The sequence below is a fragment of the Neolamprologus brichardi genome, unplaced genomic scaffold (genome assembly GCF_056152115.1).
Source record: "Neolamprologus brichardi isolate AB-2024 unplaced genomic scaffold, ASM5615211v1 NODE_ptg000162l+_length_27394_cov_1, whole genome shotgun sequence".
Taxonomy (NCBI): domain Eukaryota; kingdom Metazoa; phylum Chordata; class Actinopteri; order Cichliformes; family Cichlidae; genus Neolamprologus; species Neolamprologus brichardi.
Window position 1 is genome coordinate 1 of NW_028270124.1, and position 27,394 is coordinate 27,394.

General features: G+C 43.0%; 2 protein-coding genes and 1 pseudogene across 2 annotated transcripts; 2 read left to right on the forward strand and 1 right to left on the reverse strand.

Annotated features, from left to right (window-relative positions):
- Positions 1–3,277: 3,277 nt before the first annotated feature.
- LOC148094807 (uncharacterized) lies at positions 3,278–8,548 on the forward strand (annotated as a pseudogene).
- A 97-nt stretch (positions 8,549–8,645) lies between these two features.
- LOC148094808 (uncharacterized) lies at positions 8,646–13,152 on the forward strand. Its single transcript, XM_087837110.1, has 2 exons — positions 8,646–9,159; positions 9,616–13,152. The coding sequence occupies exons 1-2, from the start codon at positions 8,658–8,660 to the stop codon at positions 10,128–10,130; spliced, it is 1,017 nt and encodes a 338-aa protein (XP_087693236.1). The 5' UTR covers positions 8,646–8,657; the 3' UTR covers positions 10,131–13,152.
- Positions 13,153–14,958: 1,806 nt separating this feature from the next.
- Positions 14,959–23,645, reverse strand: LOC148094809 (liprin-beta-1-like). Its single transcript, XM_087837111.1, has 7 exons — positions 23,434–23,645; positions 22,546–22,635; positions 21,511–21,624; positions 21,102–21,233; positions 20,246–20,338; positions 15,158–15,219; positions 14,959–15,043 (listed from the first exon to the last, which is right to left on the reverse strand). The coding sequence occupies exons 1-6, from the start codon at positions 23,575–23,577 to the stop codon at positions 15,199–15,201; spliced, it is 594 nt and encodes a 197-aa protein (XP_087693237.1). The 5' UTR covers positions 23,578–23,645; the 3' UTR covers positions 14,959–15,043; positions 15,158–15,198.
- Between the last annotated feature and the right edge of the window lie 3,749 nt (positions 23,646–27,394).

Genomic DNA, 27,394 nt, shown 5'->3' on the forward strand with positions numbered 1-27,394 from the left:
ACAGTGATTGTTATAACCTGGTGTTAATCTTTTATTTACAGGTGTCAGAATAATTATATGAGCTCTCTTTGCAGGTGTAAACATGATCACCTTACACATATGGCAGTTTGTTGCTTATTATAGAGTTGTGCCCGAGTTAATAAAGGTCAAAAACTTCAGTCAGCGCTATGACTGGCTGATCCATGGTGTGAGATGACTTTGGGCCCAGGAGGTTGCACGCGCTTACATAACACTGATATTATGTGATTCTTTGTGATTTTTTATTCAGTTATATCTTTTTATTAAGTTTTTAAGTAATGGTAGTTCATTAAACCAACATGCATTTAATATTGTATCCCTGACTCAGCGAATTATATACACGTCAACTTGATAATTTGGAAAACCTTGCAGCTGTAATGTTGTGTCTCCGTAGGGGACAGTCCGCTCCAAGGAGAGGCACTGGAGCCAGTGTCTGTCCTCGAGACGAAGAGAATGTTTTTCTTGATGTGTCTAAAGTTGTCAATATTGACTGTATTGTACTATCTGTACGCATGAGGGGGCGTTCTAATACCCTGATTTTCATAAAACAATGAGTGTGTGGAGTTTGTATTGAGATCTGATGCTGTCTGATGTATGGTGTCCATCTCCCACGCGTGTGTTCATTAAATCATCGTTTGACTTGACCCGGCCGGACCAGTGTGGTTATTTTGGGTTTTCCTCCTGTATCCCTCCTCAATATTTGAATCCGTAACAGTTTTGGGGGCTCGTCCTGTGGTATTGAGGAGGAAGGTTTGGAGGTTTGGACGGTCCGAGGTGGTCGAACGGGCAGGCACGAGCCAGTGGTCTGACGTGAGTGGGCAGGCCAGCACATCTAAAGGTAAGGCACAACCTGTTGAATGTAAATCCGAACTGTGCCAAATTGGATTGTATAAATTAAAAGTCTACTCACTGAAATTACTGGTGAAGGCCTGTTTTGATTTTGATGAAAAAATCTCATGAGTGTTGAAACTTGATATAAGCTTAAAAGTAATAATACTGGGTTAGAGGCCCGAGGTAAAGGAAAATAATACTGAGTTAGAGGCTCAGGTAGTTTGATAGGGAATTGGTCATTTTGTGAGTTAGAGGCTCCATTGGTTTAAAGGATTGCATCTGTGTTGGCCATGTTGAGAGTTAGAGGCTCCATTGTCCATAACGTTGCATCTGCGTCAGTCATACTCTTGTTTTAGAGGGTTGACGGCGGTTTAAAAGTATTATAAATTTTGTTAGAACGGTGGTTAGAGTCCACTAAGAGGCGCATAGCCCGGAGGTTACGCTCCCTCCTGGCCGCGGACGCGCGACCTTGACCTGTCGGCGAACAGGGTTAGTTCAGTTGGCTTGACTGTGGGGTACAGGGCATCCTGGAACAAGCTAGGAGTTAGAGTCTCCTTATCTGCGCTTTTTTGGGCACTGTAAATTGACTTAGGGACTTTAGAGATGAGGCCAGATACAGTTAGAGGCTGATACTGGTTAATTGATTACAAAAAAGTTGGACTTTCTTCGGTTGGACCCGTTATCTTAAATTTGTCAAAATTGTGTAGGCGCTAAAACTTTCAGGCCTGAGAGTGAGTGTAAATATAAGACGTCTGTGTAAAATAAGATAGAGAGTTGAGTGTGAAACGAGGCTGTGTGTGACGATAGCGTGCTGCAGCGCTGCGTGCCTGATTGGATTGTGTGTGTGAACATGCAAATGACGTGGCTGCTGTGAGGTACACAGAGGACGTTCATTTTTGTTTAGAGTGTGATTGACTGTTATAATTATGCTTTGCAAGTATTGTTAAAGCCCTGTAAATAACATGCTGGTTTTGTGTATTATGATAATATAAATGAGTTTTGAATATTGCTGTGAATATATGATTAATGACTGTGGTTGGCATATTTCTCTTGTGTTGCATGGCTGAAAAGTGGAAAGTTTAAAATGCTTTTGATTCAAGCAAGATATATATGAAGTTATAAGACTGTGAGCGTCTTTTTCTTTCAGTGTGAGACTATAGACAAGTATGCTTGATTAACCCAGTTGCTTTCTTGTGATAATATAAGATATAATACATATAACTCTGAGTTATTGTGGTGTATGGGGAGGTGAGTGTTTACAATTTGGATCAAATTGTAGTGAACTAATCTGAGACAAAATTTAAGTGTACTTAGAAAACCACACATTTATTCTCCTAGAAGAATCTTAATCAATAATACATTAGATAAAATTGTTGAAAGGTTATGAGCTGTCTTGATACAGAGAAAGTGGAGTTTGTCACCCTAAAAAGGATGGAATGATGCTCTACCTCTGTGTTCAAGTCTAGACATAAGTTTAAGTATATATGAGCCACTAATAAGCGTGACATAATCCATAAGGAATAAATAAAGAAAAATATATTTGTTGAATAACTTTAACAGAAGTGAATCTATGAGCACGCAATAAAGTGGACTTGTGAAAAGTAAGAAATTCATTTACATTCACACACATATTTGAAAGAAGAAAAAAAACCCCACTCAATATTGATAAATTCCTGTTCATATAAAGTTATAAAAACCCTAATAATGTTGCGATCAGCGTCCTGTCACATTGAAGTTACAGGGGTAGAGGGGCTTCTGGAGGTGAATTGTAACTGTTCTGCACAGACAGAAGAGGGAGATGCCCCTTATGAGGTGTCAGTAAGTTCAGAAATAGATCTGGACGACTTAGATCTATATATTAGTCGGTGTTTACTTTTATTTAAAGGGGTGATTGAACTAGCCATACAGGCGGATGACCCCGAGTATGAAGTCACAGAGGCGGCTATGTTTGTTTTCTCCATGGTACAAGCGGTAATAACCGGTACTGAATTTGATATGCTTTCTTAAAATTTGTAGAGTTAGTGGTGGAGAAGTCCCGAAGTGAGAAATTATTTAAAAGGAGATAATTGGCTTTTTGAAATTGTGTGGCTGACATGAATTGTTTGTGACTGTGTGTTTGAAATGGTTAATGGTGTCTGGAGTAAATGAGACTAAGTGGAGTTTGATTGTTTAGTGTTGAAGTAAAATGGCGAACTATTGAGGAGTTTGGGTTTGACTGGTTCATCACTCTCCCACCGGTTAAAATAGAATGGTGTCTATTTATTATTATGTGATACGAGAGCGCCTTGACGCAGGTTTTGTGACGACTTGGTGTGGTGAGAAGGTGTTAAACTGTGTGGCTGTAGCGTGCATAAAGTACAGCACACAATGTATTTGGGTTTATTAAATTAAATGGGAGAGTGAAATATTGTGATTAAGTGTGAACATTAATAAAACCACGGTCAACTCTCTGACGCACTGGGTTAATTGTGTGTCACCGAGCAGGTCTGGAGGAGACTGTGACCGTTGGAGTGGTGAGATTAATTCTGAGAACTCTCAAGGAGACGTAGTGGGGTGACCCAGGAGGAGGAGTCGAGTAACGTCATTGAGAGGGAGGTAAGCCTGTGTTTCAGGAAAATGGCAAACAGCTCCAGCGCGACATCTAGTGGGTCTAGGGCATTTAGGCCTATGGAGGAACAACTGCAACAGCTAAAAAAGCCATTCGCTTGGCTTTCCCTGGATCATTAAAAACAGCGGAGAAAGAATGCAAAATGATGGATGTGGAGGTAAGAAAAATTATTGCCTCCCAACAGAGAGGGCTGGAGGAGAAGATAGCCCTAAACATTGTGTTTAAAACGGAAGGAGAGAGATGCGAGCAGAAACTGGAACAACTGGAAAAGGAAACAGAGGGACGTTCAGTTAACCGGAAAGCCAAAAAAGAAATCAAGAATTTAAAGGAGACCCATGCAAAGTGCTGTAAATGGCTGTTCCTGTGGAATGGAGCATCATCTTGGATGATGGAGGATGTCATGGAGGAAACAGGAGACATGGAAAATGTCATGGAGTCATTGAAACAGCTGAAGGAGGAAAATAAGAAGATAAAGAGCCAAATGAAGGATTTAATGTCAAACCCAGAAGATGCTAACAAACCTGACACACCAAAATTATATACTTGGGCCGCAGTATCACCTAGTGCCCCACCACAATCATACATCATGCCTGTGATGACTCTTGGTGGGGGACAAGTTCATGGTCCAGATGGACAAACTGGAGTGGTTGTTGGAGGAATAGCGGACGTTGAATATACCAGCCCACTTATAGTTCGTCCCAAAGAAAGGTCAGTGACAGTTAAATGTCAGCCCCAAAGTGGGGGAGGGAGAAAGGTAGCCTCAGCTGCAGATGAAGGCTTAACCTCGCCTCCCCGCCCACTAAGTAAAGAAAAAATGTCAGACTCAGAGGTAATAATGGAGGAACAGCCAAGTTACAGTGGACAGACTGAACAGACCCTTAAAATGGAGGATACAATGTCAACGGAGGATGGAAGTGAACGGTCAACCTTTCAGGAGTTGCCAACACCAGTACGAGAAGGGCAGACCCAAACCAGTAGGTCGGAGAAACCTGACACAACGGCTAAGGACAAAAATTGGAGAGGAGAAGTCTATGGCCGGATGCATGAACATCCAAATGCATTAAGGGAAGTAATAAAAACGCTAAAAGACGTCAAGAAAAAACTGACTGAAGCTAAGCCAGAGAAGGAGAGTGAAGATGGTGCGACTTCATCAGAAGAGGAGAGTGATGAGGAAAAAGACAGAGTAGTTGAGTCAGACTCAAACGTAGGCAGAAATTTGAGATCGGGACGTGGAGGAATAGGAGTAAGAAGGCCCATGTTTCAAAGTTCAAGTGGAAAACAACACGCGGTTCGCTATAAAAAAGTGTCCTTAGAGCCAGGAGCTGCTGCCCCTGGTTATAATCTCCCTTTAATAGCAGGTTCAAAAAATGAACCACTGTACCGCCCATATAAAATAAGAGATTTGGAAGCATTGGTTAAACAACTTCCACCTATAACTGAGGGAGGAGCGAGTTGGTTAAGAACATTGAGTAGATTGACCGAAGGCCAGGAACTTGCCATTGGCGATTTCCGTGCTATTGCTGGCCACTGTATGCTCGGTGGTGGGCTAGCTGATGTAGAGGCTATAGCCCATACAACTCGGTATGCAAATGATCTGCCATACCATGAAGTGCAATGTGCCTTATCTGACGCAGTCCGTGAGAAGTACCCAACCCCTAATACTGGAGCTATACCTAAAATAAATTGGGACCCCCAACATACACCTAGGGAGTTTTTAGCAAAAGCCAAAGAGCAGTGGTTGTCAGAAACAGGTATCCATCCAGGTAATGAAGGTGAGCATCGTGCGTGGTTCCGTTCTGCGGTGCTGGCAGGGCTGCCCAATCAAGTAAAAGCTGACTTAGAGAAAAATCCAGATTTTGCTGTAGCGGACTCTGTGCAGTGGGAAAGACATGTAACACACCGGTTGCAGGAGGAACAGGATACCGCGAACAGACAAAAAAAAGAGTTGGAGGAGGCACAGGCGTCCTTGGTTAAGTTACAGCTGACAGAGGCGAGAAATAAAGTTGGAGAGAAAAAGAAGGAGGAAAAGGAGAACGCAAAGAAAATAATGATAGCTGGGCCCCGGCCTGGTCCCGCGCCTGAATGGCCAGAGGGAGACCCGGGTCTGTGCTCTGATGACAGGTGGCCCGTCAATGCACCAAGGCAGCGTCAACCCATAGGGAATTGGGGAACCGGTGGTCCGCAAAGAGGGCGTGGTGGATCAGTGAGGGGAGTGCAAAGAGCTCGTGAAACAGGGAATCCCACTAACATGCCTTGGAATGCCTGTTGGAAATGTGGAGCAGAGGGACACTGGAGTAGAGATTGTCCAGAATCTTTTCAAAGCAATCCAAGGAGAGGCTATCGACCCCAGGCACGTGGAACACAAAGAGGGAGAAATGGGTACAGGGGAGCATATCAAGCCCCGAACCCAAGTGCAGCGCCAGTCGCTCAGTACCCAGTGGCTGACTGGGGCTGGGAACAGCAGCAGTACTGAAGGAGCCCGGAGAGACCAAACAGCATGGGGATGGCAGACCCTATGCTGTCAATGACCGTGGAAGGGACAGAATTGCCCTTTCTAGTGGACACTGGAGCAACATATTCCACATTGAGAGCAACACCAGACTGTGCCACACTTTCCTATCACACAGTTAATGTGGTGGGTTTTTCCGGGGTTCCAATGACTCTGCCGTTGACCGATCCAGCCGTGACAAAGCTGGGAAAGCAGACTGTGAAACATCAATATGTGGTGTCACCTCAAGTGCCAGTGAATCTCATGGGCAGGGACCTGCTCGTGAAGCTGGGAGCTACTATCATGTGCTCTGCAGATGGACTGTCTGTTACTCTGCCAGGAGGACAGCATTTCCCGTGCCTGGGAACAAACTCAAAGACTCAATATCTGCTTCAGAACTGTGAACAACCCAAAGCCGACATTTACTGGGGAAGGCTGCTGGAGGAAGGCATTCTAAGTCAATTCCAACTGTGGAGACCCTGGATAATGAGCTTGGCAGTTTACTCCCCACCACGAGATCCATACCACGTCACTCTTTTTTATGACAGGGAAAATGATGACACCTATCGTGAACTATTCCAGTCTGATCTTGAGGGTCAGAGCTGGAATGTGCAAACAAATAACATTTACATTGGGCCAGAAGGTGTAGCCGCGGCTGTAAAATTAACTGATGAACAACTGCCTTGGTATAATGTGGGAGAAAATTCGGCCCCTCACATTACATTGGCGGTCCACGAAGGTCATGGAGCATGTGATCTGGGACCAATGGTCAGGCGGGCGCTGGACGACGCAGGGTGGCAAAGCACCCAAATTCCAAATTTATGTTATGCACCAAATTCTAAAATCTATCGTATAACTTGCATGTCTAATGATGTAGTGACCCTTGAACATCAAGAAATTTCAGAAACATATGGAAGAGAGAGAGCAGATCATCCTGATGCAGTTGCTGAACTGTCAAAACTGCCTGACAGTTTGTGGTCCAAAGGGCCCACAGATGTTGGCCTGGCCACCTGTTCGCCTATCCTGTTCCACCTGAAATCAAACACACCAATCAACAGACCGCAGTATAAACATAAACCTGAAGCAGAAGAAGGAATTGCAGAAACAATTGAAGGGCTGTTAAATGCCGGAGTGTTAGAGCCATCTTACTCACATTGGAACACACCAATTCTACCGGTGGAGAAATCTGGAACAGGAAAGTATCGTATGGCACATGATTTGCGTGCCATTAATGCCATATTGCACACTAACACTGTACCTGTTCCAAACCCTTACACTGCACTATCAGATATTAAGTGTGACCAAAAGTGGTTCACTTGTATTGACCTAGCAAATGCATTCTTTTGTCTTCCACTGCATGAGTCACTCAGAGACATTTTCTCATTCACATACAGAGGCAAAAAATTCAGATACACACGTCTACCACAAGGTTTTGCACTTTCTCCTGGCATTTTCAATCAGGTGCTCAAAGAGGCCCTGTCAACATGTAATTTGCCAGATGGATGTACATTGATTCAATATGTCGATGATCTTCTCATTGCAGCCCCGTCAGCAGCGGATTGTGCGGCAGCCTCGCTCGTCGTGTTGAATAGATTGGTGGAGTGTGGCTTCAAAGTGAGTAAAGAAAAGTTGCAATTGGTTCGACCTGAGGTAACATTTTTGGGTCGGGTAATCGCACACAAATCAGTGGGTTTAATGAACACACACAGAGACCAAATTCTGACACACCCAAAACCGCGAACAGTGAGAGAAATGCTTTCTTTCCTTGGGTTGACAGGTTACAGCAGAAAGTTCATTCCTGACTATGTAGGTAAAACTGCCCCTTTAAGGGGCCTACTGAAGCAAGTTGGCGTTCGAAATCTTAAGGCTGAATTGCCTTGGACGCCTGACACTGAAATCGCGTTTATTGCATTAAAACAGGATCTGTCAAGAGCATCTGATTTGGTTACACCTAATTATGATGAGCCATTCTATTTGGATATTTCCGAAACAAACTCCGTCGTAAACGGGGTGTTGTTTCAGAAAAAAGGGGGGAGTAGGGATGTTCTCATGTATGTTAGTATAAAACTGCATCCAACAGAAGCAAGACATCCCACATGCACACAACATGCAGCAGGGGTTGCCAAAGTCATTCAGAAAACAGCACATGTAGTGAGAGGACATCCACTAAAAATACTCACTACACATAGTATAGTGGCGTACGTGAACTCACAAGCATTTAGTATGACGCCACGGGCACAACAGAAGTTGAGTAAAGTTTTGGAGGCTCCAAATTTGACATTCACACATGAAGGAATTAACATGGCAGATTTAATGGGAGCAGGGGAACCACATGACTGCGTCAAAAGAGCACAGGTTGAAGAAAAAATTAGAGAGGACCTGAAGGCGGAACCTATACCTGGAGCTGAGGATTGGTTCACAGATGGATGTTGCCACAGAGATGAAGAAGGACTAAAAACCGGCTATGCGGTGGTCTGTAGAGTAGGAAATGAGTATCAGGTCAAAGAAGCAGGAAGGATTGAGGGACAGCAGTCGGCTCAGAGAGCTGAAGTGATAGCCCTAGCTCGAGCTTTGAGGTTAGCTAAGGATATGAGAGTGAACATCTACACAGACTCAGCGTATGCATTCGGAGCAGCGCACGTGGAGCTGCCTCAATGGAAAAGAGCAGGATTCAGAACAGCAACCAACGCACCTATTTGCCACAAGAAGGAAATGGAGGAATTGGAGGAGGCCTTGGCCGATCCAAGAGAAGTGAGTATCATAAAATGCAAAGGACACTCACAAGGAACCAGCATGGTGGCAAAAGGAAACCAGAAAGCGGACGAAGCCGCAAAGGAGGCAGCAGGTTACAAAGGACGGAGACAAATGATACAGGTAATTGCAGAAGAGGAAGGGCCAATTAACCAAATGGAGGAGGTCAAACAGGCCCAGGAGGAGGCATCCCCAGAGGAAAAGGGGGTGTGGAAAAATAAGGGAGCCTGGCAGGATGGAGGCTTGTGGAGGGGGCCAGACGGGCGTCCCGTGCTAACAGACGAAATGGCGAAACAGAAGGTGAGCGAGGCCCACGGGCTTGGACACGTCGGAATAGCACAGATGGAGAGAAATCTGTGTCACTGGTGGCACCCTAACCTCAGAGAAATGATAAGGGAGAAGGCCAAAAGGTGTCTAATCTGTGGAGCACACAATCCCAAGCCAGTGATCAAACCAGAATTGGGTAAGTTCCGGATGCCTGAGAGGCCGGGAGAGGAGATTGTCATTGATTTCACTGATATGATTGATTCAGGCCCTGGTGGTCTTCGTTATTTGTTGGTGTGTGTAGATGTACTGACCGGCTGGCCAGAGGCATGGGCGACTAAAAAGGAAGATGCGAGGACCGTGATCAAATGTTTAATCAATCATTATATTCCTCGACATGGGTTCCCTAAAAAAATTCGATCAGATAATGGAACCCACTTTAAAAATCAAGATTTGGCAAAGGTGGAAAAAATGTTGGGAGTTCAGCACAAATTTGGAACAGTGTATCATCCTCAATCCCAAGGGAAAGTAGAAAGGATGAATTTAAATTTGAAAAATAAATTAGCTAAAATCTGCGCGCAAACAGGGCTCAATTGGGTCGCGGCCCTGCCGATTGCGTTGATGACCATAAGATGTTCTGTTAATCAGTCCACAGGTTTCACGCCATACGAGCTGCTGACTGGGAGACAGTTTCCGGCACCTTGGACGGTGGGCCCGGTCGAACAGGGCACGAGAGGGAACAGGTCTCACGCAGACTATTGGAACGAGTTAAAGGCGCTTGTGTCCAGCTTCACAAAGCAGGTGGCTTGTGAAAAACCCCCAGGAGAAGGAGAGGTCCCAGACGCGAGAGTAGTGTGGCTGAAGGTCATCAAACGCAAGTGGAAGGAACCTCGTTGGACTGGTCCATACGAGGTGTTGGCCCGGACGGCGAAAGCAGTTCAACTGAAAGGGAAAGGCGACAACTGGTACCATTGGTCGCAGTGTGCACCGGCACACGACAGCTGGGTGGAAAAAATTGCAACTCCACCCAACACAGGTGAAAAACAGAGGCAGAATAAACCCTCACACCTGTGCAACGGGCCGACCGGTAGTCTACCTGGGAGGCCGAAGAACGAAGACCAGCTTAGGAGGAAGTCACCGCGACAGCAAAAAGGAGCAGTATCAAATTGAAGATTTCACATAAAGGCTTTGATAAGAAGAGTTTTGAACTTGTATGTAAAAAAAAAAAAAAAAAAGACAAAAATAACAAAAAACAAGTCATACATGATACAATGCCATTACAACAATCAGAAACCTGTGATGAGAGAGAAGTTACAAAAATTAACAAAATGTTACTTCGTCTGATGTTAACTATGTTATTAATCACCGCTATATGTTTTTTGGTTTATTTGTTGCAGACCGGCCCACGCAGACTGTCTGAGCACGGAGGTCATTCCAGCCCAGCGCCACTCGATATACCACTGAGTGAACTCAAGTCGCGGGCGAGAATGAAGCGCGAAATCTCTGGTAAAACGGATGAGTGTCTCAGCACTTATGGTGGTTTAGAATTAGATTATGTTAATGGCTCCACAACCTCTTTTACATTTGATTTGTGTGATGTTTTTAACTGTAAGGGCGCGAGCGGCAATTGGAGAGGATACAATGTGTGGATCTGCTGGGATTACTCAGTGAGTACACACTGCGAAAGGGGAAATCGGCCTTATGACGGGTGGTGTAGGAATTGGAATCAGGTAAAGGGTTATACTGGGGAAAATTGGGAACCGTCAGAATTAGGACCAGGAAATGAGCTTAAACTTCAAAGGGATTACAGTCCATCTAAAAATCTGTTGACTTTGGCAGCGGGAAAAACCTGTATATTTAGTTGTGGGCGTGGAAACTGTAGGAGTTGATCCAAAAAGGTTAATTAAAGTTAATTTCTTAGGAAAACATAACATAGTACAGTCAGTTAGAAAAGAAACAGCAACACACGTGACTTTCAATTCAATCAACTCTGTTACTTCTTTTACAGGCCAAAAAGGAAGCGGGTCGTCGGAGGCGGTACCAGAGGAGCAGGAACCAAACGGTAGACGGGTCCTGTCAGTGGACTACAGCACATTAAAACCTCGAGATTTGATTGAACGCGCCACCGGGTTCAGTGACAGTAACATCTGGCTGGACTGGATGGCTCAAAATGCGAGAGAACAAAAATTGTCTAATTGTGTAGCTTGTGCTTCCGCTAGACCGCGTTTGTTCACAGAGCCGGCGCCACTGCATCCAGAGGATCAGTGGGGCTATAATTGCATGTTGCGAATGACGAGAGAAGTAGTGAATAGTGGGAATTGCACTGTTTTGTCCAGTTTATTTCCCCCTATCCACAAATACACCCAAGTAGGACCGTTTATGCCTAGAAAGGATAATTATACGTGTTTTAAGTTCTCCACCGATAAAGTAAAGTATAATTTGGGAGAAATTGATCCCAGTTGGTGTTCTGTTACACACATGGGGAGGACCACAAATAATGTAAGTGATGCGACCACACTGATTGGAACCTGGGCCAGGAGCGGGCTTATTGCGGCCACAAGACTCTTTTGGTTCGTGTTCCTCTGGGAAGCGTGGGGACGTGCGCGATGGTGAGACTAGGAGCGCCACTTATGCTAATTGGAAATCAGGTAAAAGCGACCCCACAGCGCAACACACGCACATTGGCAGCCAGACGCAAGAGACACATTTCGCTAAAAAGACAAATTGATGGAACACATGTTTATGACCCTAGAATGAATTCACCAACCTGGATCGACTCCATTGGAGTGCCCAGGGGGGTTCCAAGTGAATATAAACTTGCTGACCAAATAGCAGCCGGTTTTGAAAATCTTCCAATAATCTCTGCTTTCTTTCCAGTGACCCCAAACAAGAACGTAGATAGGATTAATTATGTTCATTATAATGTGCTGAGACTCTCTAACCTGACCAGAGACGGGATGGAGGGGTTAGCGGAGCAGGTGGGTCCCACCTCATTAATGGGTGTGCAAAATAGGATGGCCCTTGATATGCTATTAGCAGAAAAAGGGGGCGTTTGTGCCATGTTTGGAGATCAGTGCTGCACCTTCATTCCAAACAACACCGCTCCGGACGGCTCAGTGACTCGGGCTCTTGAGGGCTTAAAGAGCCTGTCTGAAACGATGCATGATCACTCAGGAGTTGACAATCCGCTGGAGGGCTGGATGGACTCTGTGTTCGGACGGTGGAAAGGGCTTGTGCTTTCGGTCATGCTTACTTTGTCTATTTTGGTGGGTATTTTTGTTATTTGTGGGTGTTGTTTCATTCCTTGTGCCAGAGCATTGTTAGAGAAAGTAATCACAAGGGCAGTGGACCCTAGAGTTGTGACTCCGATGTCCATGATGCCATTGATGCACGTAGAACAGGCTGTGTAGATCAAGAATTGATATAACATTTGGTGTTGTGACCTCTGGATTCTCCTAGAGGTCAACAGAGGGAATTGTCGGGTGAAAAGGGGTGTTTTATTTCATTTTTAGCAGAATCATCATCATTATATCAGAATCATTTAATAAGCATTGCATTAAACATTGATTGAAGCTATTGACATTACATTTAACCTTTGAATTACAGTGATTGTTATAACCTGGTGTTAATCTTTTATTTACAGGTGTCAGAATAATTATATGAGCTCTCTTTGCAGGTGTAAACATGATCACCTTACACATATGGCAGTTTGTTGCTTATTATAGAGTTGTGCCCGAGTTAATAAAGGTCAAAAACTTCAGTCAGCGCTATGACTGGCTGATCCATGGTGTGAGATGACTTTGGGCCCAGGAGGTTGCACGCGCTTACATAACACTGATATTATGTGATTCTTTGTGATTTTTTATTCAGTTATATCTTTTTATTAAGTTTTTAAGTAATGGTAGTTCATTAAACCAACATGCATTTAATATTGTATCCCTGACTCAGCGAATTATATACACGTCAACTTGATAATTTGGAAAACCTTGCAGCTGTAATGTTGTGTCTCCGTAGGGGACAGTCCGCTCCAAGGAGAGGCACTGGAGCCAGTGTCTGTCCTCGAGACGAAGAGAATGTTTTTCTTGATGTGTCTAAAGTTGTCAATATTGACTGTATTGTACTATCTGTACGCATGAGGGGGCGTTCTAATACCCTGATTTTCATAAAACAATGAGTGTGTGGAGTTTGTATTGAGATCTAATGCTGTCTGATGTATGGTGTCCATCTCCCACGCGTGTGTTCATTAAATCATCGTTTGACTTGACCCGGCCGGACCAGTGTGGTTATTTTGGGTTTTCCTCCTGTATCCCTCCTCAATATTTGAATCCGTAACAAGTTCAACAACTGGTACATGTGTTATTGTTGCCTGTGGTCTGGTGATGGATCCACTGCCTTTAGCAGCCTCACATAGCTCCTTTTGCCACCGTTTCCTCCTCATGTCCCTACAGGACATGTCTGGACATTGTGATATCATGAGTAATAATTTTAAAACATCTATACACATCAAATATGCACACACTGTGCAGAGTACTATACATACTATTGCCACAAGTGTTCATCATGGTGGTGATACATAATACTTCCCTCATTATTTAGTCATAGTGCTATAATAATATATAACATATATAACAAGCACTCAGTGACACGTCAAACACGTGGTGCAACGCCACATGGACTGCCCCGGATAATTTAAACATATACGTGCATTAAACAGCATGCTTCACCGCTCTTACCACAATTTAGTGTAAATTTACACTTTATTTATAGCGTAAATTGCAGTGAGAGCTTCCAATACTCAGATTTTAATGTGAATTTATGTAATTCCTGGCAAGTTACAGCATTTTAATATAAATACAAGACACATGCAGGCAGAATGAGCACCATTTCACTGTGTTCGTCAGTGAAGAATATGAAAGAGATTCCACTAGGATTGGTGGTTTGCCATGTTTGGATTTGCTGTTTGTTTGGTTCTTTGGCGTCTAGTGTTCTCCGGTTATTTGTTTTTTTAATTTGTAAATTAAAAATATTGTTAAAAGAAAAACAGTCATGTATAACACATAAAATCTTTACCTTTCTGCATCTGCCGGTTCAGATTCTGACATTTTCTCTGGATCAGACGGGCTGGGTGAAGGCGAGGGCTCTTCACTTAGTCCACTGGGGCTTTCCATCTGAGTCAGAAAGACAAAAGAAGATTTAAATGCATTAAAACTGTGACTTAAAAACTCTACAGAGTCCCTGAGAACAGTCTAAATCTGCATACAGAGATCTGACAAAAGATGTTATTCAACTAATTGGTTGTCCAGCTCTTCAACACTCATTTCCAAAGGAGTGAAATTAATGTGAAGTTTTTGTGAGAGTGTTTTACTGAGCACTTTAGAGTTTAATGATATGTGAAGTCGCTCCAGGGGAGGAAAAAGAGTAAAAGCAAAATTAAAAATATCTCATGTTCTCTGCCATTTAAATAGTGATACCATGGGTGCCAGTTTAGCTTAGTGGGTGAACAGGCAACCGCATGCCACATGACTGAGACGCACCGACCAAGTTTGAGACCGACCCGTGGCCCTTTGCTGCATCTCCTCTCCCTCTCCACAAACCTCATCTGGGCTTTTCCCTCTCAGTTGTTCAGCATCCGTGCCTTCTTGTTTTTCGGACTCCACAGACGGAGGGCTAGCTCGGACTGTGGCCCATCCATCACCAGAACTCTCAACGTGCTCATTATCATTTGTCTTTGTTTCTGTAATGGACCAAAATATAAAATCAAATTATTTAACACATGATCCTGTTCACAAGATGTAGGAAGTAGCTCAAAAGTTTTCGCACACAAAACTATACAAACAACAAGGGGAAAAGGCAAGCAACCCAGGGATAGCTGAAGGGCCTGTGTGGCAGCTAAAGCTTAAAATGCATTATTTTAGCACATCATTAATGTCAGTTTTTAAATGCTGTGAATCAAATTTTATGTAAATTTGTCAAAATACTTAAATTTTTAGATTGTAACCTTTCTTTCCCTGCACGGACATCACCATGTCTTGTACTTTCTTGTACCGCAGCAGTGACTGTTTCAGTTCTTCAATTTTACGATCCTGCAAAGGAAAAGGTAATGAAAAAGAAAAATGAGGTCAGTTTATCCCCCCCCCCGGAGCAGCTTTGGGTAGCTGGGATGTGATACACGGTGAATCCTAGTTGGTCACATGTACCTTTTCTTCATTTGCTGCCATCAAAGACTCCACTGCCTTCTTCATCCTCTGGACTTCCACATCTAGAGAGGAGAGAAAAAGATTACTGAAAGAGTTCCTGGTGTGAAGTTTGAGGGTGTTAAAATGTGAGGATATGTAAAATTTAAACATACAGGATGCAACATTACAGGCTGTCAGTCCAGCAACATCACGGCCACACTGCTTTTTAGAAACCAAACGTACACACAGTGTTGGTGTGAGCGGGTGTTTTACATGTTAACCTTTGCTCAAACATTTCCACTTTTCAACACACTGACACACACTCTGATAGCGGTCCCTTTCAGTACTTGTGTATTTTGGCATACCTCAGCCTTTTCTACCAGTTTCCCTTCTTTCTTCACAGCCACCCTTTCACTGAGAACATTTCTGATACTTTAGAAAACAGATGGATGAACAGAACTTTTTTTGTCCTCCACTTGTTCAGTTTCCTAATTTTTTTACACTGCAAATTATGCTTATATCTCTCAAACTGTTATTGTTGGCAGTAGGGATGCACCGATACCGATACTGGTATCGGGTATCAGGGGCCGATACTGTAAAATGTGTGTGTACTCATACTCGTAAAAGTTAACCGATACCATGAACCGATACCAACTTATTTCATTAATCAGAGGGAGGCTTGTCATTTCTGTTGTAGTTTTTTAGATTGGCCACTAGGGGGCCAATTATTATTTTATTTATTATTTATTTTATAATTTTTTATATTTTATTATTTATTTAATAAGAATTATTTTGTTTGTTTGTTTACAATATGGACACTCTGCAATAATTTAAAAGTTTATTTTATTCGAAACCTAATTTGTATTTATTTTATTCCAAACAGAAGTGTTTATTTATTATTCTGAAAGCTCGAGACAGTGCCAATAGTTCAGTGATATTTTGTAAAATTACAAAGTGGAGACTCTGCAATAATTTAACAGAAGTGCTTATTTTTCACTTGAAATTTTTTTGTGGTCATTTTTATTAAGATTTTATTTTTTATCGGCAGGGAATATAATAAAACCTGTCTTCCAATTAATTGTATTTGTGTGTGTGTGTGTGTGTGTGGTAGAAGTATCGTTTTTTTGTACTCTGTATCGGCAAGTACTCAGATCCAAGTATCGGTTTGAAAAAATTGGTATCGTTGCATCCCTAGTTGGCAGTGAAACAAAAGGCCAAAACTTTGAGATAAATCTACTCAAGGATGACTACAAACAAAGAAAATCCTTCTTCTGGAGTGAACCTGATAGAAAAGCTGCAGAATGACCTCAAGAAACTCATTTATACTGAAACATTTTGAGAATCTGGCTGAGCAGAAGCAGTCCTAAGGATAAACTGTCTGTTAAACATTAAACTGGTCTGGTCTACAGCTACAAATGTTTATTCAAGGTTACTTCTACCCAAGAAAAGTTTGACTAGTTATTAAACTCGGGGGCCTCGCTTATTTTTCCTCACCTGCACTGTAAATGTTTAAAAGGTATGCTCAAGACATGAAGGTAGCTTGTGTTTTTGCTTTAGTCAATAGGATTCTTAAAATGGACACTTGTAATTTGTACTTCAATATAGAGAATCATGGAGAGTGCGTGTGCTGTGCATGAAAAATGAAACTGTTCTATACAGATGAATGTAGAGTATAGTATATATAACTGATGGGAAAGTGGACATTTATTAAGACAGCTGTACATGAAAGAAACTGAAAAGCACAACAGCAGGACAGGTTAGCAGGGTGCGCACACACGCACACACAGGTTGCTGGTGAAGAGAGGTAGGTGATTAACGTTGGAAGACATGAGTCAGAAGGTGGAGTAAGCAGTCTGAAGGGTCACAACAAACAGTTCATTCTTCATTCCTGCTAACAACACAAGGCAAACTGTTCTTGTTGCTGTTGTAGCCGGGCATTAAAAACTCAGTGACAAGATTCGTGCCATTAAAAAAAAAAAGTTGAGATGTGGCGCGCTGTGGTCGGGTACTAGCACTGCAACTGGTTATAATGGACAAGCAGAGTTCAGATGGCTCATGCTCGTTCATGCAAATACGGGTGGAGGTGAGTGCAATAATAAAATCACGGACATAAAACCCCCCCTTACGTTTTTCTTTCAGCCTCTTTCTAAGAGTTTCATCTGGATCAGAGACTAAACAGGACAAGAAATTATAAAGTTGGTGCCTAGTAAATGCAGACTTAAGGAAGTGGTGTTTCTGATTGCACTTGACTTAACCATGCATTATAGCAAAATGCAGTAATGCGTGGTCAAGTAAATTATTTGCAAAAATACATACATTTTTGAGCGTGAAAACAGAATCTAACCAGATTTAATCATTTTATGCCTCAAAAATTAAAAAGAAGAAGAAGAAGAAGAGGTGCCAAAGGGAGAGGTCAAAAAACCATAATCATACAGCAAGCACAACAGTCATCCTGGGAAAAGCCGACCTTCATCGCCTGGAGTTTGTGCTCTTTCCTCTGTTTCTCATACTGCATCTGGCCCATTTTGATTTTCAGGCTAGAAAGTTTGGCCATTAGTGACTAGCAGTAAAGAGACAAGCCACGGAAAGAAGAAGAAAACAGAAATGGGAAGGAGAGAAGATAAAAAGAGATCAAGAAATGTTGAATATCTAAATTTCCAGGAAAATGACCACTAAAGCAGATTAAAAGTAGGCACCGCAACAAACAACAAAACCCCCAAAGCTACACGCAGTTACTACATGCAGTTCAAGAAGCATACGATAGAAAACATCCAAAGCAATCATCTGGAAAATTCTAGTAAGCAGAGTCCCTCCTTCACCTTTTCTAACGTCAGCATATAAAAGGGTGGTGGCAGTCTGATAGTCAGCTGGCCTTCACCTAGTTTAGTTTAGCTTTTTGTGTTCTTGGTTAACTTCTCTTTTCAAACTGTAAAACAAACAATTTTCTTGTCTGTGTTGTAACAATTAAGGGTCCATTTGATATTTGAACTCGTTTCCTTTTGCAACCAAAACCTAAATTCACAGCATTCAAACAGCCATGAGAATCTCTGAATGAGAAGGAAAAAAAATCCTAAATAACACGAAAAAATCTTAGATGTTGTTAATGGGATTGGATTAAGAGGCAAAAGGGTGACAAACTCTTTGTGACCAGGAGAGAGGAAAAAAAACATGGTGGTTAGTAATCCCCCAGCCTCTGACTGACCACCTTCAAAGCAATTGCATCAGTTACCTGGCAGAAGGCAATTTGACTCAAAATAACTGAACTCCTTCTCAGACAATTTGGTAAAGGTTTGTCAATATGTCATCTAATTCATAACACCCCATTACACTGCAATCAATCAGAGTCACTGTTCCAGTGAGTGCAAATCATCTATGATGAGCCTTTTTGCAATAGAGGACTCAAGTCAGTGGCTGCATTGTGGTTATATCCCACATAAAAAGGAAGGCTGCTGAGCACCAGTGTCATTTTGAAGAAGTTGAATCACCATCCTGCAGCAGTGTGGCACCATTTGTGGAGGAACTTTGAAATTTCTGTTTCAAATTTATGATGTTCTGGCTGGACCCTGAATATAAATACATTTTTGATGCAAAATTCTGTGTACGTAGACAGCAACAGATTGGCCACATATGTCAACAGATTTGCAACTTTTGCAGATTAATCACAAACACATTGCAAGTACAAAAAAATTCCAAAAAGTTAGAACTCCTATGGACAGAAAGTCCATAGGAGGTGTAGAAGTGGCAGAAGCTTTTCGTTTCAGTGGTCTCAGAATCTCCTCTCTGCTTTTCAAAGATGATGTGATTAAGCTGGCTTTATCAGATGATGGCCTCCAGCTCACACTAGAGCAGTTTGGAGCAGAGTGTGAAGCAGTGGGAATGAGAATCAGCACTTCCAAATCTGAGGCCATTGTTCTCAGGCGGAAAAGGGTGGAATGCCCACTCTGGGTCAGGGATGAATTCCTGCCCCAAGTTGAGGAGTTTAAGTATCTCGGGGTCTTGTTCATGAGGGAGGAGAGAATTGAGTGGGAGATCGAAAGATAGATTGGTGCTCTGGGTGCAGTGACGCGGATGCTGTGCGGGTCCATTGTAGTGAAGAGAGAGCTGAGCGTGAATGTAAAGCTCTCAATTTACCGGTCGGTGTACGTCCCATCTATGGTCACGAACTTTGGGTAGTGACTGAAAGAACGAGATTGCAGATACAAGGGGCAGAAAAATTTGCTTTTACTGAGTGGCTGGCCTCTTCTTAGAGATAAGGTGAGGAGTTCAGCCATCCGGGAGACACTTAGATTAGAGCCGCTGCTCCTCCATGTTGAAAGGAGCCAGTTGAGGTGGCTTGGGCATCTGACTAGGATCTCTCCTGGGCGCCTCCTGGGTGAGACATCCGCCACCTTGAGGAGGTCCCAGGGCAGATGCAGGACATGCTGGAGACATATCTCTCAGCTGGCCTGGGAACACCTTGGTATTTCCCTGAAAAAGCTGGAGGAGTTAGCCAGGGAGAGGGAGGTCTGGGCTTCTCTGCTTAGGCTGCTGCTCCAATAGTGTAACAGAGCCCCGGATAAACGAAAGAAAACATAGATGGATGGATGAATAGATTGCATTCAGTTTCCCCCCTCCCCTTCAGATTTTACACAGCATCTGAACTTTTTAGGAATTAGGGTTGTAAATGCCAACTCAACCCCATTTCAATTTAAAACCGACACTGTATTATCACCATTTTGATCCATCAAAGCCGCTCTGCAAATACCAGCTGACTGAGTGATCACAGTCCTCGTCCACATCTGCAAAGGAACCATTTCCAAGGCAACAAGATCCAAATGCTCATTGCATAGTTGCAAAAATTCTGGCTGTGCTGTGGTCTCAAACCACTGTTTTCCCTACTGTGACTACAGCATAATACTATACAAATAGCAGCTGAAATGGTTGCATGAATAACTTTATCCAGGTAACAAGAGATGTACAGATATTATATTTTTTTAAAGGGCATAAAAGAACATTTCAGCTGTTAAGTATTGACTTTAAACAGAATGGTGGATTTTGGCTGTTTAAAAAAGGGTAAAACTAGTCCTTAAGATACATACACAGCCAGTAAAGTGCTCTGGGATGACTCACCTTAGTGGATTTAAGTTTCTTTTCATACTGTAGTTTTTCAGTCTCCAGTTCAGTCAGTCTGTACCGCAGCTCATTAATTTCAAGAATCAAATCCTGACAAAAGAAACAAAGAACAGGTCACACCTTAAATACTGAAGGATAATTCCCCCCCCCCCCCCCCCCCCCCCACACACACACACACACATTTTTTTGTCCTCTAGATAAAAATTTAACTCTAAGATTCCAAAATGAAATTTAAGTGAATCATTTTAACATCTCATTAACTGCTTCCATCTTGCAAATGTGACTTGTATCAGCAAAAAGTTCTATAAAGTGACTACAAATGCATTTGAAAGCAGCAAATCAGTGCTTCCAAGCAGCAGCAGTGACAAAATGAGGGGAAGCTGCTTGTAGAAAAGAAGTGATTTATGTGCTGTGAGGCGGAACACGGACAGCAGCTTTTTGTTCCAGCGGGGTGGAAAAGATGGCCGCGCTGCTACAACAAGACCATGACATGTTTGAAAGCTTTCCAGACATTCTGCTCGGTCTATCTGGGAAGCAGAGAGCTTCCCATCTCTAGTAAACAAATGACTGACAACATCTTTATAAAAATCTTGTCTAATAAAGTAACAAAAAAAAATCCAATTAATATTACAATAATGTGGGTATACCGTCAATGGCTAGTTTAGCAAATACTAACAAGGAATAAAAATGACTTTGAGACTGATAATAAGACGGGATCCTCTCTCCCCGAGATTTAGGACAAAATAAATGAGTGTTTCATTATTGTTGAGCCTGTGTGTGTCTGTGTGTGTGTGTCTGTGTGCGTTAAGTGAGATAGAAAAGAAACATTCAGAAACAAAGAGGATTAGTTCACCTCGCTGTCCCTAAATCCGTCATCAAAGTCAAGCCTCTCTTTTTTCATACTGTTGAGTTTCAGCTTAAGGTTGGACACTTCAGACATAAGCTCAAGCTTCTGAGTCTCCAGAGTAGTTCTACACAGAAGCTCCTGTAATAACAAACAAATAATCTGTGTAAACAACACTGGTAGTACAGGAATTATTGTGTAAAGGTGGAGACACAAAAAGTCATTTGCAAAGCCTCAATGAGTAACAGTTTTAACAAGACGCCCCTGTTACATCCACTTATAAACTTAGCACAGCAGTGCACACAGTAGATGTTTACTTGACAGGAGGGTGTGAACTCAGCTCTTCCAGTTGAGAGTCAGCACCACCCAAACTTTCCCATCCTCAGAGTGTAAGACAAACACACAAACACACACAGACCTGTTGCAGCATCTCCTCTGTGGCGTTGAGCTTCTCCCTGTGCTCATCCAAACACAAGTCCAGATCCCGAATCTTCTCCCCCTGAGCCTCAACCTGGTCTGTCAGTACACTCACCTGCATGAGCACAAGGTAACACATTTTTAGAAAGGACAGCAAAGCCTGATATTAAACAAACCAAGGGCCAAGTTATTAAAGAACATGATGAGCCAAAGTTATCAGTTCCACTCTTTGTACTATTATAGATTTTTAAGAGTTTCAAGTCAGAAGAGAAATCTCTCTTAGTACGTCAGGGGTGGCGGCAGCTTTAGAATCATGCAATCAACATATACAGATACCCTGCTCCTAAAAACAGTGAGGGAGAGAACTAAACAAATCTGATCACAGTTCAAGTGCAATAAATCTTTTGCATGTGGGGCAGAAACACGAGCAAGCTTTGAAACCTCCAGTTAGGTTTTACAATGTTTCAGTTCCTTTCCAGATCCTGGAGAGTCCACCTGTAGCTACCCATAAATTATACAAACACTGGCTAATAATTACATTAGTAACCATTTGCCACCCCAGGGAAATTCATTAAAAATCAACAAACAAAAATGAATTCAATAATAAAGCATTATGTGAACTATTATTCAGAAATTTGCGGTTTCTTGACGTTTTCAGAGCAGCAGCAGATTTATTGAGTTTATTAAGGACGTCAGGCTGTGCTCCATTTTCACCTTTTAACTCTGCGTTGGTTTAAGTACTAGGAGTATTTTCTTAAGTAAAACAATATTTATCAGTAAGTGTTTTTTGTGTGTCAAACCCCTGACTTAATTTTTAGAGCTTCAAGCATTCTTTCAATGCTTGATGTTGCTAGGTTACAAAAATGGTTTTCTCGCCCGCCATTGTTTACAGTGTTGATAACGCAAGTCCTGCCCCTTCTTGTTTTTGACTGGTCGATGAGAGGGAGAAGTAACATCGATGAGCTTCACAGGACTTTTACAGAAAATAGACGGTGGAGGAGATGGTAAAATTATGGAATTACTGCTAGACAGGTACCTGAAGCACAAGAGACTCCTTATCAGTCTCTAGTCGTGAAAGCCTCTCCTGGTAGTGGTCACCTCCACCCAATGAAATGTGTCCGTTAGACTGGGGAGAGAAAAATAAATTATTAGAAGAACTCTTTAATGTCTACTAATGTTCTCAGCTGAAATTCTTCACATCAAAGTGCCTGAGCAGCTACACCACTTCACCCTGCACAAATAAAACCTTACATGGTTGAAATGGAGAGCTCACATTCAGACTGCTGTACACAGAGTGGGTTACAGTATTACACAAAAACTCTCACTGGCCTGCAGCCAGTCACTGCTCTGATTCACAAGAAGTCTGTGCGTTTCTTGCTGCACATCAACTGTGACACCAATACAGCTAATCCATCTTGGATTCCATGGGAACCCAGCAGTACAGGACAATTGTTCTGCGTTTTCGCTTAGCAAACAAGCCATTTGTGGACTTGGATACAAGACTGTTTGCCCACACTGTTCTGTATTAATACAGCTTTAATTTGGCACACGCAACAATCAGAATCAAACCAGCTGTGCTACAGTTTGTTTGAAGGGCGTCATGCCCAGCCATCACAGGAGAAACTCCTTCCATGATTTTTTGATTTATTATTAGTCCTTTATTTATCCAGGTAAAAAAATCTCATTGAGATTAAAAATCTAATTTCCAAGAGAGATCTGGCAAGATTACACAACTTGCACCGATTTCAAAAACAGAAAATGCAACACGAGCGCTACAACGGTTTACCCTGAGGCTACACTTTTCTGGATGGCAGAAGAGCAAAAAGTGGTCTGTTTGCTTTAATTTCTAAAGACCTGCTAATAAACTTTATCTCTTTCCATGAATCCAACTGATATTTCTAACATCCACAAGTAAGGGTCTTACCATGTGACCGTGGAGCCACTCAACAAAGCTGTCAGCTGTGGAGTCGGGGATCTGGCATCGTAGACTCTCCCTTTCCTCCGAGTCCATCAACTCTAGGACACTTCTTAGGTCTTCCAAAAGGTGAAGCGCTCGCAAACTACCCATAAAAGGTGACGTAGGCGACTGGCAGTCAAACAAACCATTGGAGTAGTCTATAGCTTTGGAACCTGAGACAAAAGAATCACAACAGGAATAAATATGAGGATAAAATTAGTCCAGAGACAGACTGCAGTGTCATCTTATGCTGCATGTGATGTTTGTTGACAAGCTTTAGTGAGTAAAAGTTCTCATCTGCTAGATTACAGAGGACATCAATCATTTTGTGGCTCAGGCACTAACAGTAATTGAAGAACACAATATAATTTTCCAAAATGTTGGGATGCTGTGTAAAATGTAATCACATTATTTAAAGCCAACACTGAATACACAATTTATAAAAATGTTGAAACTGAATAACTGTCATTAAAAGAAAAAGCGTATGTTAAAAAAAAAAAAGTGTATTTCATAAAGGTTGGAACATGTTTACCACTGTGTTGCATCACCTCCTTTTTTAAGCAACATTTTAAGCCTTCTGATGAGGACACAAAAGGCTGGCAAAGTCACAAATGTTCCATCCTTACAACAGGTTTGCCTCTCCTTTCTGGACCCTTCTTATAGACCTTTGCTACTTTAATTAAAGTAGAATCTGGTTTGGCATAATCTTGCTAACATAATCAAAGATCTTAAAGACATTGTCTGGATGGCAGAACACATTACAATTATGCTGCAGCATCGATAGCACCTTTACAGATTTGCATGTTACCCATGTCACAAGCACTAATACACCTCGTCACATCAATACTGATTGATCAGACTAAAGAACTTTTTTTTCTCTCGACTTTTCACCAGTTCATGTCAAATGATGTCATGCCAAGTCATTTGTGTTATATATATGTAAGGCAGTGACTGGAATAGGTCACAAGGTGTCGCTGTTGAGCTGCATATACATTGTAAATTTTAGCAATTTTGACCATTTGTCCTCTGCAGGACACCGTAGTTCAGATTTCTTGTTCGCGCGGGCGCCATCTTTGTTCAGTGTTTACTGTGATTTGCAAAGGTAAGCACTGTCAGAGGTGTACTGCATTGGTTTTTTGTTTAAAAATAAGTGTTCCACTGTGTAAAATGGCGGTTTGCTAAGCATATATTGTGTTTGTTGGGAGGTTCATGTATTGTCTGATGAGAGTATGAGCAGTTTGTGTGCATGTTTCATTTGGTAATATCTGCCGCGATTTCGGGCTACATTCCCGCTAGTTAGCAGAGCACTCATTCGGGAAAAGTAATGCAAGATGAAGCATTAGCTTTCCAGCTACAGTTTGCTGGTAGTCCAGCTATGTTAGTTTTGTCTCATACACATTCCTGAGACCGAGGAATTTTGTAAAGACATGATTATTTTTGCTTAATGTGTTTTTTATATATTTGTTGTTGTCTTTTACTATGTCGATAATCACGCAGTGTTTACTGTGATTTGCAAAGGGCCAGCAGCAGAGTTGGAGTGGTGCTTGCCCCAGCATCTGAATAAACGGCGCGGTCCGAGCCACAAATTGAACGCCTGTGTCCGACTGGTCTCTCTACTGTGCACCCCAATCCAACACAAACTTACACAACGCAGAGTCCGGGGTGTAGGGAGGCCCCTGCACTGGTTGGGTTACATCTTTGGTGCCGTGACCCGGATTTGTGGCACTTCGAGACCGGAGAGAAAGCAATGCCGACACCCCCAGCTACGCTGCTGCAGTAAGAGGTGTTGCCGTCTGACGGGGTACTGAACTAAGTATATAACTGCCTGTGCAGCTGTATTACTGGGACTTTCACCTCCCCAGGCATATCCTTTGAAAGTGAAATCTTGGGGTGGTTTCATTTGAGGGTTTTCTGTCATTGAAAAAAAAAAAAAAAAAGACTCAGAGACTTGAATTGTAGTGAGAATGTTAACTGATGTTCCCTGTCTATAATGATAATCATCAAATGCGGTTAAGAAATTGCTTCTGATTTGTGTCATTCACAACCTCTGTGTTGAAGATAGTTGTTTAACTGCACTCTGAGTTTAATGCTGTTTTTTTTGTGAATTCTTTTTTGCGTTATGAGATGATAGTTGTCATACATCTGTGTTGTGTTCTATTTTACTAGAAATAGATTGTACTTACTCACACTGAAAAGCATACAACCCACATACATTTTTTGGTGCAGCTAAATTGGAAATACAGGACAGTGAAAATGATGAGAGACTATGCAGACACTCCGAAGAGGGCACAGCCTCACCTTTTGAATGAAGGGGCAACAGCTAGCGTCCGTACAGTGGACCAACAGTCATCAGTGAAGTCGAAGCTGGTCACCCAGTTCCCCAGCTTCACTGGCCAGCGGCTACAGTATCACACCCCAATCAGGGACCTCACCGACTCTGGGCTGGGCACACAACAGACCCCACCACCAACCATGCTTTCACCCCAGACTGATCTTGGCGTGGCTCCAGCTCATGCCCCACCACTGCCAGCCTATGGAGGCCAAATGCAGGTGCCCTCACACCTATCTGAAATTCGCCCAAGTTCAGTGCCAGCCAATCAGACAAGCCAGTCCAACCACAGCCCTCTAACTACAGCCCCTCCAGTGTTTCAGCCAGATGTACAGATAACTATGCCCCCTGCTTTTTCTCCTCAGGCCAGTGTCCATGCTACACCGGCACCCCATGTTGCCTCATATCCCAACTACCCAGCGGTGCAAAGTACTCAGCAGCCCACCCTGAACCAATCATTTAACACTCCTTACCCAACGATGACCGTTCCATTCAGCTCCCAAGCATACACCAGCCATCTGTATTCCACACCTGCCCCCCAAGCCACCATGCCAAGCCCCCTAACAGTGCAGGGAGTGGGCATAATGAATAATCGTTCTGCAGCCGAGCAGACCCTTGAAAGTTCAAAGCATGGGCTGACCCCCCGTTTGCCCCGCATGCCACTAGCTGCTGTCCATGACTCTCGAGCTCCCCTCCACTCATCTGCTATAAGCTCCAACACTGTCATGCCCCCTATTGTGAATATGACCCATGGAGGTTTTATAGCCCCACCCGGCACCCATGCCTCAATGCACGTACCAACCTCTGCTTTAGACCCCCAAGTTAGTGGACACCCTGGTATACCCCCCCAGCAGGTGCATACCTCTTTAAGTGCTCCTGGCGGGGCTGCAGCCAACGCTAACCCCCCACTAGCTGCCTACGGTGGTTTTATACAGACTCACCAAGTGAAAAATGTCCAAGCCTTCACTGGCAGTGCTGACAGCAAGGTCCTTGTAGAGGACTGGATTCGTGACATGCAGTATCTTCTTGAGGCAATAGAGCTCCCGATTCACCTACGCTTTTCCACGGTGGTGCGTCACCTAACTGGTGAAGCCCGAAAGCTGGTCCTGAATCTACCTCTCCATGTCCAAACACCTGAAAGGGCATTCGAAGAACTGAGAGCAGAGTACGGCGACACACAGAGCTCCTCAGATCTACTAGCGGACTTCTATGAGCGTGTTCAGAGGTCTGGGGAGTCTGCCTGTTCATATGCTATAGCACTGGAGGCAACACTGCGAGCTGTGGAAGAAAACCAAAGAGGAGGCAAGCCTTTCCCTGACCGTGACAGTAAACTCACCCGGCAGTTCATACGGGGGATTAATGATGAAGATGTGTATGCGAGGATCTCGCCAATGAAGCCCCGGCTTTTGAGTTTCCGTGAGCTGCAGGCTGAGCTCCGAAATTTAGCAACAGAAACAAAGAGATTCCAGCCTCAAAACAAGTCAAAGAAAACTTATGCCCAGGTACAAGTGGCATCAGAGTGTAGTGTGAATGTGAAGGCAGAAAAGGCTAAACATTCCTCAGAGTGGTCAGAGCTAGCAGAGATGGTCAAGAAATTAG

Coding starts and splice junctions, on each gene's coding strand:
- LOC148094808 (XM_087837110.1), top strand. CDS start 8,658: ATGGAGGAATTGGAGGAGGCCTTGGCCGATCCAAGAGAAGTGAGTATC. Junction 9,160..9,615: donor AGTGATCAAACCAGAATTGG/GTAAGTTCCGGA, acceptor ATCAGTCCACAG/GTTTCACGCCATACGAGCTG.
- LOC148094809 (XM_087837111.1), bottom strand. CDS start 23,577: ATGGGTAGTTTGCGAGCGCTTCACCTTTTGGAAGACCTAAGAAGTGTC. Junction 21,234..21,510: donor CAGAGGAGATGCTGCAACAG/GTCTGTGTGTGT, acceptor TTGTTATTACAG/GAGCTTCTGTGTAGAACTAC. Junction 20,339..21,101: donor ACGGATTTAGGGACAGCGAG/GTGAACTAATCC, acceptor TTCTTTTGTCAG/GATTTGATTCTTGAAATTAA.